Source organism: Peromyscus californicus, unplaced genomic scaffold (assembly GCF_007827085.1).
Source record: "Peromyscus californicus insignis strain IS unplaced genomic scaffold, ASM782708v3 Scaffold_24__1_contigs__length_46423439, whole genome shotgun sequence".
Classification (NCBI taxonomy): domain Eukaryota; kingdom Metazoa; phylum Chordata; class Mammalia; order Rodentia; family Cricetidae; genus Peromyscus; species Peromyscus californicus.
In genome coordinates, this window is record NW_026294535.1 from 33,272,534 (window position 1) to 33,284,651 (window position 12,118).

The 12,118-nt window shown below is 39.5% G+C and overlaps 1 protein-coding gene across 2 annotated transcripts in view; it reads left to right on the plus strand.

Annotated features, from left to right (window-relative positions):
• Nucleotides 1-12,118, plus strand: part of Ptprr (protein tyrosine phosphatase receptor type R) — a 241,688-nt gene that overhangs the window by 192,264 nt on the left and 37,306 nt on the right. For both annotated transcript variants that reach the window (XM_052753404.1, XM_052753405.1), the window contains 4 exons: nucleotides 75-261; nucleotides 3,077-3,161; nucleotides 7,878-7,957; nucleotides 8,958-9,095. In XM_052753404.1, coding sequence (XP_052609364.1) covers nucleotides 75-261; nucleotides 3,077-3,161; nucleotides 7,878-7,957; nucleotides 8,958-9,095 — 490 coding nt within the window. The remainder of the gene's footprint in view (nucleotides 1-74; nucleotides 262-3,076; nucleotides 3,162-7,877; nucleotides 7,958-8,957; nucleotides 9,096-12,118) is intronic.

Genomic DNA, 12,118 nt, shown 5'->3' on the forward strand with positions numbered 1-12,118 from the left:
AAAAAAGACAGTCTGTATGATCAAAGTAATACATGTAATATCTAAATGCGATAACATTCTTTTCCCCCCTGTAGACGAGGTTCCAATGTCTCTCTTACACTGGACATGAGTAGCCTGGGGAATGTGGAACCTTTTGTGGCCGTCCCAACCCCCCGGGAGAAGATAGCCATGGAGTACCTGCAGTCGGCCAGCCGCATCCTCACAAGGCCACAGCTGAGGGACGTTGTGGCAAGTTCCCACTTACTTCAAAGTGAATTCATGGTGAGTCTGCTCTTTCTTACTCAGTTTTAATGTTCTCAGCACTAGAGCTGGAAATGGTGCTGCCCTCTCTCAGGCAGCTCACTGTGGGCAAACGGTTGTGAGGCAAACGGTAACGAGCCATGGCTTTAGAGTCACCAGCCGCCTCCTCACCCGTTGATCGATGGTTCAGGCGATGACACAATTCTTAACTGACTCAGAGTCGGTAAGAGTCAGCGGTGGCACTGGAAAGTCGGGCAGAGAAAGGCATTTCGAGCTTAGGAAACAGCCGTTCTGTGATTGTGGGCAACTGAATCGTTCAGGTTTCCTGGAGCACTGAAATCAAAATGGAGAGTGGCAAAAGTTGAGCCCCAGAAACAAAAGAAAGGAAAAAAAAAACCCACAAATTTTAATACGTGTTTAGGAATAGGACTTAGCCTTACTTTAGAAAAGCCACTGCATCTGCAGGTCCTAGACAGGAGCAGACTGGAGACTCTGCAGGTAATTCCATGGAAACCAGAACTCAGAATGTGTCAACACTAAAAATATGCTCAGAGAAATTGAGAGAATCCATAGCACTGAGCAAAATGTTTGTTTCATGAAATGAGGTGGCCAAAAGAAATGGACAGTACTCAAGGGTTTTGTTTTGTTTTGTTTATCGCTTTTTTAACTTGGGCAACGATTCAAGAAAGATCAAGTGTGGGATTCAAAGGATGGTGAGTGCTGTATGACATTCAGTTTTGGAAAATCAGTATTGCATCGGGTAACGTAATGTACGGTAAGATGTTACACACGGAGAACAGAGTCAGAGTCTACTTTCTAGGTACTGCCTGAGGGAGTACTCACTTAGATGACTTTACATCGCGAAGCAGTTACACAGCTTGAGCTATAGTGATTAAGTATAATAAATAGATGGTCCTGTGGTCAGTTCAGATATCTGGAACCAGACTAGTTGAGAAGTATCAGTAATCTGCTAACCTCGCTATTAATGAGACCAACTGTCATCAAGCTTCCAAAGTAAAATACCAATGTGGAGTTTTAAAAATGAGACATCCTAGTGTGTCATGTTTTTATATGTGAAGCAAATGAGACCCAGAGATGACAGAACCCATTAATGGTCGCACTGCCTAGCAAAGACATCTAGTGCCTGTTCTGGGGCTGACAATAGGTCTTTGTTTATGAAAAAGCCTTTGACATAGCCGGCTTCCCTGGAAGGAAAGATGAGGTCAACAAGGAGAGCAACAATGTGAGATCCTGACAGATTGTCAATGTGTGTCAGAAAACAGAGTAAAGTGAAAGAGAAAGGAGGCCATAAAAATGTCACTTTCTCTGGGGCATTGTCAAAGCAGACTGACTTTTTAAAATGATCAAAAATGAGCACGTGGACTGGGGAGTTGCGTTAGTTGGCAGAGTGCTTGCCTAGCCTACATGAAACCTTGAGTTTGGTCCCCAGAACCACAGAAACCTGAAATAGTCGTGCATGCCACTCAAAGTAGAGGAAGGTGGATCAGAAGTCCAGGGTCACCCTTAGCTCCACAGCCACTTGGAGGTAAGCCAAGGCTACATGAGATCTTGCCTCAAAAAAAGAGAAAAGAAAAGAAACGCTTTCTCTTGAATATTCAACAACTTTATTTTCATGACTTGGAACTAAGAAACTTAAATGTTTCAATGGAGTAGAGACTCCCTTCAATGTCTAAAATAACAAAAATTAATGAAGTGACTCTTTTCAAAGAGAGGTGCTCTTCTCTGTAACCAAGTTTTCAGTTCATGATAGAGCCTGGCCCTCCTGGAGTTTTCCGAGTGGCAGAGTATGGAGACAACTTGAGTGAAGCTCTGGATGAGCTCCCTCATTTCCTTGTTGGTATTTTTCCAAAAAAAACTGGAACAAAGGAAACTTGTAAAACTAGGAGGCAGTGAGTGTGGTCAAAGTACATTATATGTATGCATGAAAACAATGTAAGACAAAGATATTTTATAAGATGGGAGGATTTAATGTTCGTTAGTCACCAAATAACACAACAGTCATTTTATTTCATATCACCTTGATTTTTTTCAGTCCTTTTAAGAACTTTATGTTAAGAAATAATGTATGTTTATAAGCAAATCTTAAAATATTTGCCGATGCCCTTTAGAAAATTCTTGCTCGTTACTTGAGTTCAGTCATATAAGAATACTCTCAGTTTTAGGTCTCACGGGTGGGCATAGAGCCACTTCCGTCCTAACTCTTCCCTCTTTGATGATTTGAGTCATGTGATAAATATTCTTCCTAGATAAGAATATTCTATTCTCCTTAAGCAGGAGAAAAGTGGATCCCTTTTCTCAAACGTATTCTGTTTATAGCCACAAACGAAACACTGAAATTATAAAAGAGCTCTTAACTTAAAAACATTTCAGCACATGGATCAACACAACAATACAATTCCACAATCCTTCCACACTTTATCACTTTCAGAGGGAATTTTTAACAATTCTAAAAGAATCACAACTGATATTAAAAGACTGAAATTTTTGCTGATCTTACAAAAGCTTTTTGAAGAAAGGCGAATATATTGCGTTTTTAAAAAGTATTTTCCTAAGTGATATCACAGCAACACTTACTATCCAAGCAGTGTGTTTTCTGTCTCTGTAGTAACTACATACAAAAATAGTACTTCCAAACACACAGGGATGCCTCTTAGAAGTCAGCACACAGGCTGCATTTTGCCTATTTATGAAAGGAAAGATGTTGGTAGTCTGTTGTTTTATAAATGACTCTGAAGATCACGGAGCCAATGCCCCCTGTGAAGATTTTCTTTGCGTCAGCATTAGATACACAATTTGATATCATTTATTTTTGCAGGAAATACCAATGAACTTTGTGGATCCCAAAGAAATTGATATTCCACGTCATGGAACAAAAAATCGTTATAAGACCATTTTGCCGAGTAAGTTTCTTGAGCTAATAGCTTGCCCTGTAAAACCATGTCGCCCATTCATTTCCACATCACCCTTTCCAACCCTCATAACACCTAATAGACACTAAACTTAGAGTTGAAATATGTAGGTCAAGACTAGTCACCACTAAAGTTATCTGAGGTAGAATAACTTTATTTCATGTTACGTTCATCATAATGACCAGCTCACAATTCCAGAAGATCCATGGTTCTAAAGCACCATTGCACCACACATCATGGGTAAGCTGATTTTTGTCGTAGAGTTAAATAATTCCAAGCATGAAGGAAAAAGAAGTTGAATCCTGCCTTGGACCATATATAAAAATTAATTCAGATACTTGCCTGCAGATAGGAGCTAAACAAGAAAGAGAGAGAAAGCACAGATTCTCAGAAGCTTGACGTAGCGAACAGTTACTTAGATGACACCGAGAGTACAAGCCACCAAAAAACAAATGGGATGCGCTTCATTGGAACACTAAAGTTTTACGTTTCAAATGTCATCATAAAAAAAGTAAAATATAACCCACAGAATGGGACAATAGTTACAAAACAAACATTTGATAAGAGACTTATATACACAATCTAAAACATAGTCTAACAGCTCAATATTAAAGACAGCAAAGCAATTTTTTGGGATTTAATATTTTTTTTTATTTTTTGAAATTAAGATATAACTACATCACTTTCTCCCTTCCCTTTCCTCCCCCTACCCTTCCCATTAGTCTGCCTTGCTCTCCCTCAGACTCGTGATGTCTTTTTTCTTTGTGTGTTCACATATATTATATACAACACACATGCATATATATTCTATAGTATATATGCATATATATTATATGGTGTATGTACATATATATCATACATATTTATGTACATTCCTAATATATAAATATGGCCTGTTCAGTCCATATAATGTTAAGACAGTACTAATAGATAATCTCATGAAGTCCTAACCTTAGGCAAAGAACCAGAGGTAGCTAAGGAATGCTGAGAGCAGGAAAAACAGTCTTCCCCAGGGAAGAGCTCCCCAATTGGTTATCTATTACCAAAAGATCAGCCCTGAAATCATATATATACAAAGAACAAAGCAGTTTTCAAAATAGGGTAAGTGCTTGACTAGAAACTCCTTTTAGAAGGCATACAGCTGACTAATAAGCATCAAAGATAATGAACATTATTATCCATCAGAGAACTCAGAAGCAAAGAGAGACATCACTTCCTATCCACCATGATTATCATTACGATAAGAATACACAATAAAATGTTGACAAGGATGTAGAGAAATTGGAACCTTTAAATGTTGCTAGCAAGACTACAGAGTAGCTGCTTAATCTGCAGTTCCTCAACAGTTAAGGCTTGATGGGTCTTGGGGATACAGCTCATTTTAGAGGGTTTGCCTAATGTCACAAGACCTTAGCCTTGTTTCCCCTCACCACAGCAAAAAAAGTTATTACATATATTATATATGTAGTTATTATATATATGACCCAAATAATAAGGTAAGTTCACCCAAAATTGTACATTAAATATTAATAGCAGTATAGTTCATCTAACTAAAAAATAGAAACAACACACATGCCCGTCAACCAACATGAGGATCTGTAAATGTTAGTGTATCTACACAAGAGAATGAATAAGCAGGAGTCAGGTATAAATAACAGCTACTAAAAATGGACTCTTTAGGAACTAAGTATCAAATGGAAATCATAAACAACATAGAAGTGAGTCAAACGTGGTCCCTTCCCTCAAGGGTCTTGCCACAACCCATCAAAGGCAGGTAGCAATGTAAGCACTTAGAATATAAAATGGCAAATGCTGAAATAAAAGTCAAGAAAACCAGGCCAGGAAGTGGATACTTCATTTCCCAGAGAAAGCCAGTACTTCTGAAAGGTGCATTTGCAGGACTGAGCCCCAAGGAATGAGGAGCTATCATGTAAAGAAGGTGTAAGAGATAGTATGTACAAATGCCTAAAGTCTCCAAGAGATTGCCCTTGCTGTCAAGCTAGATCATACAGTATAGATGGGAATGTAGCTGGCAATGAGGCAAAGTAACTTCCCAATTTAAACCATAAAATTAAATGAAATTAAAACTTCAGTTCCTCAGTTCCTACTAGCCGCTTGTCAAATATTCAGTTTCCACGTATGGTTCATGGCTTCCTGTGGTTACTGGCTACACAGAATAACTAAAAATAATTTCTTCTGAATTTAGACATTACAGCAGGTAGACTGTATGTTTATTACAAGACAGAAGAGGAAGAATCAGTACACTGAGCCATTTAGGACTGTCCAGGCCACTGTCAGCACAGTAGGTGTCCAAGTGGCCAAATCATGGAGCCTTTGGGCTTCATTTTAAACTGAAAGGAATACTTCTTATATTGATAAAAAATTGTTAGTCTCTGTAGAACTTGGTTCTTATTCAATATGAGGGCCGTGTCTTTAGTTTCTGTCTAAGGAAAGAAACTTATACTTATTCATACATTCTAGACATGCAGAACACAGCTATATAGAACTGAATTCTGACGATATTAATCCTTCTAAAACAAATTTTATATATTCATATATTTTATATATGAATGTTATTCACTATAATTATAATATATTACTAACACATATTTATTAAAAAACAACTAAAATATCACTGGTTAAAATAAGTTGGAAATGTATTTACCACTCAGGTGGAAGCTTCCCTGGTTGATCTGGCAGCCTTGCCATGTTGTGTGTCCAGAACTTTCTCTCTGGTTAAGGTTCTGCTTGTATTCTCACAATCCAAGACTGTGATCACCACAACAGTGTCCCAAGCAGTGGAAAGAAATAAAAAGCAGTAAAAGGAAATCACTGCCTCTCTTTTTATTCCCATGACCGTAAAGTGACGTCATACACATCACTCTTCATTTACAAATGACAACCGAGTCGTGTAGCCACAACGAACTGCAGGAGATGGTAAGAAGGGAGCTAGTTACACACTGTGCAAACGTCCAGACTCCCAGCAAGAACCTGGGATCTTGTCACCGAAGAAAGAAGGGTGAGCGAATCCCAGGAGATTAGTAGCACTGGCACACATCTGGAGGTGTATGTCTGCACATCTGGTGTGGGACACGAAGATACATGCTTTTGTGTGTGTGCTTCAGGAGATGACTGACCCCAGATGACTGCACATCATGTTCAGCAAGAAGCTCAAGGGCTCTGCACAAAGGCCAGCAGTTAAACCCCGCCCCCATGCTGCCACTCACGGAACCTGGTCACCAAGTGCTGTTTATACCTCCGTGGGTCCTCTTTCCGTTTCTTTATCTTGTGTTCTGCAAAAAAAGTTTGGATCTTTTCGGTTGACAGATGTCAAAGTGTAGCTCATAGGAGTTCAGAAACAGAAGAGAAAAAGATGGAGGAATAAAAAGCAATCTAGCAGAAAGTCCTGTGACACTGTGAGCAACACGACACTTTTATACAACATGGATAGACTGAGCTTGGTGAGGAGGAGATGCTCCTAGCTACCTCCACTATTTTGGAGACACTTTCTTTAAAGTGAATGCAGCATGATGAATGCAAAAGTGAGTGGAAATGGCCTATGTGAGTAAAGGCCAGTCTTCCCCTAACCAAGTGTTGTAGGAAATGTAGAGACATGGCATGATTTCAGAAGAACTGGAGGCAATGGCATGGTTTGAAATGATTAGAGTCATGTGACTTCTCCACAGAAACTGTCCTGTGAGGGCTCTAGCTAATAAGGCTGCCATAGGACACACTCCCAGCAAACACACACACACACACACACACACACACACACACACACACACACACACACACACACCTCTACTCTAGTTTGCTTCAGAATAATTTGTCCATCATGATCCCTCAGAGAAACTCCCACAAGTGCTAAAGGCCCACCTCCCAAAAGAGGTCCATGTTGCTGAGCCCCAGTTCCTTACCCTCTCTCAGGTCACACCTGACTCCTTAACGGGTCCACTGAGCATCTTTGCAGTCATCCTGCTTCTTTCTGGACATCCAAAAACACACAGGAAGTTTTGTAGTGTTTTGAGTGAAGGCCCGCCCCTGTGAACCAAGATTCTATTTCAGTTTGGAAAATGCTGAAAGAGTTGTAGGCACTACCTAAGGGAACGTTTCATAGATTCAAGGGTTAAATCATGTAAGATCTCTAAAGCACTGAGAGCAGTGTGATATTTAATAGTGATCGATAATGTTTGCTATTTTTATAAGCAGACTGAAAGCTTGATAAGTTGAACTGTGTTTTTTAACCTTTTCCCCTGAATTGCTCCATCCTCACACCCATCCTGATATCATATGTTTCAATCTCACTAAATCAAGGGACACTGGGTCCTGAAGGGCTGGATCGGATGATGGAGTGAAATACAAAGAATTGGGATGAGGGCAGCCTGATTCTTTTCAGAAGGAGTGGGAGAAAGGTAGGGCTGTAAATCCAAACTCTAAAGAAAAAGAGAGGGGAGACAAATGAGAAAGGAGACAAGAATCAGAACTCCATCAAAACATGCCATGACCTATGTCAGAATCAGGAGTCAGTGCGGGGAGCCAAATATCACAGCTAGATCAAGAGATGGACACTCACGCACACCAAAGGCAAACACTGACACTGGGTTAATAGCCTTGAACTTACTCCCTTCTCTCTGCTACTTATGGTTGCTCTAGAGACTTTTTGAAAAGTACCTCTGCTCAATGTGTTCTCTCTGGTTTCCTCCTTAGATCCCCTCAGCAGAGTGTGTTTAAGACCGAAAAATATAACCGATGCATTGAGTACTTACATTAATGCTAATTATATTCGGGTAAGTAACTATACATTTCTCTCTGGTTGGCATGTTGACTTACTATTTTATCTTTTTTCCACTAATATGCCCCCAAGCTTTGTTTCTTTCTTCTTTCCCCAGAATAAAGTTCTCTTTAATTTGATCACTTGCAACATGCATTGCTAAACAGTCTTATTAATAAAAAAAAAAAAAAACACAGAGCCAAATATTGGGGTGAAAACTGAGAGATCAGAGAAATAGAAGAAGCCAAGCCACAAGTTCTTACTGCTAGGAAATCCTCAGCCCAAGAGAGCTACTTCCTGTATACTCATGCCTGTCTACCTTTTTGTGCCCTGCCATCTTACTTCCTCTCTCCACCCAGCTATGTCACTTCCTCTTTCCGCCTAGCTCTATCACTTCCTATCTGTCTGTGTAGACCTTCAGACCTCTATGGTTAACTAGTGCTGGGATTAAAGGCATGTGTCACCATGCCTGGCTCTGTTCCCAGAGTTCTGCCTTGAACTCACAGAGATTGGAATGAATCTCTGCCTCCTAAATGTTAGGATTAAAGGTGTGTGCTACCACTGCCTGATCTCTATATTTAGTATAGTGGCTGACTTTTTCCTCTGATCTCCAGGCAAGTTTTATTTGTTAGAGCACAAATAAAATATCACCCATCTTGATACCATATGTTTCAATTAAAATAAAAAATTGCTAGTGTTTTTGTGTATGTATGTTATAGTCACATCAACACTGGTGATAGGGGTTGTACTGTGAGTCCTCCTTGGCTGTGAGTCCCTGAGTACAGGCTCCATGTGCACACTCTGTAAAACTGAACTTTACAACCCTCACTGCCAAATGGTGAGCTGGATTTTCTGGGAAGTGCCATATATATGCTTTGGTGGTGCTGGTATCAAGGCATCTGCTTTTGAACTACCACAACTCCATTATCCTAAAGACCATCCCACCACTACCATCCCAAATGTCCACTGCAATCCATAAACATGAGCTAATATGCTTGTCTCTTTACTCCACATAGGGCTACAGTGGTAAGGAGAAAGCGTTCATTGCCACGCAGGGCCCCATGATCAACACTGTGAATGACTTCTGGCAGATGGTTTGGCAGGAAGACAGCCCCGTGATTGTCATGATCACCAAACTCAAGGAGAAAAATGAGGTATGATGTTTAGCCCAGTTCTGAATGTTATACACATGGCTCCTGCTATGGGAGAGATCTGGAGTCCATGAGATCATCACACACCTAGAAAATATTCGTATAAAATGGAATACAGACGTTAAGTGGCAAGGTCACTCTTACCTCCAGAAAATGACAATTGGTATTGTTCTATGAGTGACAGCCTTCTTTTGGGGCAGTTTGACGCATGTGGCATACATGTATCTCATTTGCACACATGTATCTCAGGAAAGACATAAAGGGCAACGAAATAAAAATTATTCCACAAGCAAGTCATTTTTTTTTTTTTACTTATTCACAGATGCCATTCTGGTTGTTGGCAGCTGTATGTATACATATGAAGAAATAAATATATAATAAATGTAAGCAAATAAAATATAGCAAGATCCCTTTTCCTTCCTAGTAAGAGAAACAGAGCAAATCTGTTACTAACAGCGGAGTAGAAGGGAGAGATGCTGTTGGATACAAACCAGACCAAGACAAAGGAGTGGCTGGGCAGTACAGCGGGGAGAAGGAGTGGGTGACAGCCTGAAACAGGGGACAAGTGGGGACTCCTTAGGAAAGTGAGACTAAAGGAAACACTGGAGTGATAACAACTTTTCCAATGCCTTTATAGTAAGGACCCCCCCACCCCCCCAAAAAAAAAACTCAGACAAATGTAGATTTATTTCCACGCTGGCAGACTTTTCTAAGGATTTGTTTTGTAGAATGACTTATTCTATATTTCACACCATAAGAACAAAATTGAGCCGTTCCTGGAGGCGGCCATCTCAGCTGCTCCTTGTGTGTTAGGCATCTTGCTGGAATAATTGACAGTCGACTTTAGTTAATATTTGTTTTTGTTGTTTTCTTGTCAAAATTATTAGACCATTTAGGGCAACTCAAATTTCTCTTTCCTTTCGGTGAATTATAAGTTCTCCTGTATAATTCTGCTACTAGTTGAGACAAAACAAGCCTACAAGACTTAAAAACTTTTAAAAGCTTGCTGTTTTCTCTCATTTTCGCTGTAATGAATGAAATGCAGCCTAGAAAAATAATATGTTTTTTGCCAGTAGGTGAAATTACACATGCATCTCTCTGTATTTCTGTGTATCTGATATGAAAGCCTAAGGTAGCACAGTAGAAATAAGCCCTAATGTTCTCAGCCTTGTCACAGACAGTGCCAACTGGTTGATGTATTAACTCATTGACAGTCTCTGCACAGCTGTTTAAAATGCATGTTTCAGCGTAGTGGTGGAAAGGACTCTCCAAGTTTCAAAGGTGTACCTCTTCATGTGCACATCTGTGTATGCATGTAGAGAATTGATACAATACGGTGACTGGTTAACCTGAAGAACCTTCCATTGTAACCCAGTTACACGGGGTAAACTATGAAATTGCATGCACAGCAGAACTTTAAAAAATTAAAGGAATTTCCAAATTTTAATGAAAGGTGTAAAACCAGGGAAGTATGATTGCTTATGTTTCCATGACCTCCAAGAATTAGAGACAAACAAGCCTAGGCTTGTGGGAGCCAGGAGTTATAGCGTGAGCACCTGTAAAGGATGTAACAAAAATAAAAACAAAGGCGAACCACACAATTAAATCTGTCTACCAAATTAGGACTGTAAGAAGAATTTAACGTGTCTAAATCTGGCTTTCTTGTTTGATTAAAAACTCTCTGTTGATTATTCAAAACTGATAAACTTCAGACCTGAAAAAACAGAAAATGCCAGGTAGAGTACTTAACATAGGCAGCAATACCAGATTGGCATTGCATTATATATATATATTTTTTTAAAAAGTAAAAACTACACACACACACACACACACACACACACACACACACACACACACACACATCATAGAACTTCCAGAAATTAAAAAGAGAATCAGTGCTCTCCATGTCTCATTGGCGACTCTCTGACTCCACCTTTCTTTGTCCCAGAGTCCTTTGTCTGGCTCTCCCACCTAACTTTATCCTGTCCAGCTATTGGTCAGTCAGCTTCTTTATTAAACCAATCACAGTGTGACTTACACAGTGTACAGAATGATTATTCCACAGCATTCCCCCCTTTTTGTCCAAATGAAAAAGGAAGGTTTTAACTTTAACAGAGTAAAATTATATACAACAAAAGCTTTTTGCCATAAATAAAGCAAACTCTATATGGAGGTTCTTCGATGCCCATCATCTTTTTTGAAGTAGATTGGTGATGCCAGGAGTCTCTGTTTAACCAACCTTATCCTATCGAGCTATTGGCCAGGTACCTTCTTTATTAAACCAATCACAGCATGATTTACACAGTGTACAGAAGGATTATTCCACAGCAGTAATTAGTGTCTTAGAACATGTTTATATCCTTATAAAATCCATCTCTTCTATTAAAAATAAAATGAGCTAGGCATGGTGGCTCACACCTGGAATTTTAGCATGAAGGATGCTGAAATAGGAAGATCACTGTGACTTGAAAGTCATCCTGGGCTACAGAGTAAGATCCTGCCTCAAAATAATTAACTAATTAAAATAAAACCAAGCATATGAGGGGCCTGGAGAGATGGCTCAGTGGTTAAAGTACTCACTAATCTTTCAGAGGACAGGAGTTTGGTTCCCAGCACCCACAATTGAGTAGTTTACCGCTTCCTGTTACTCCGGCTTCTGGGAATCTGGCACTCCTTCTCTGGCCTTGGGCACTCACATGTATGCCTAGTCACACACAAACACATAAATAAAAATAAATATTTAAAAAACTAAAGATAGGAAGGAAACGTGTATATAATTATTTGTAAATATGCGTATGTACATGTTTTTGAAGCACATGTATTTTCAAGAGAAAACATTGCTTATTATAAATTGTGCGCAATCGTTAAGGATTAATGTTAGGAAAGCATATGCAAAAGAGTGTCTCGTGAAAATTATCTAACAGGTTGCAGTGGCTTTGTGTTAAATCATGACTTGTGTTCACTTGAGCATTTTAATCCTCAGCTCCTGTGGTATATTATTGTTCACTCATGAAAAAGATCAGAAA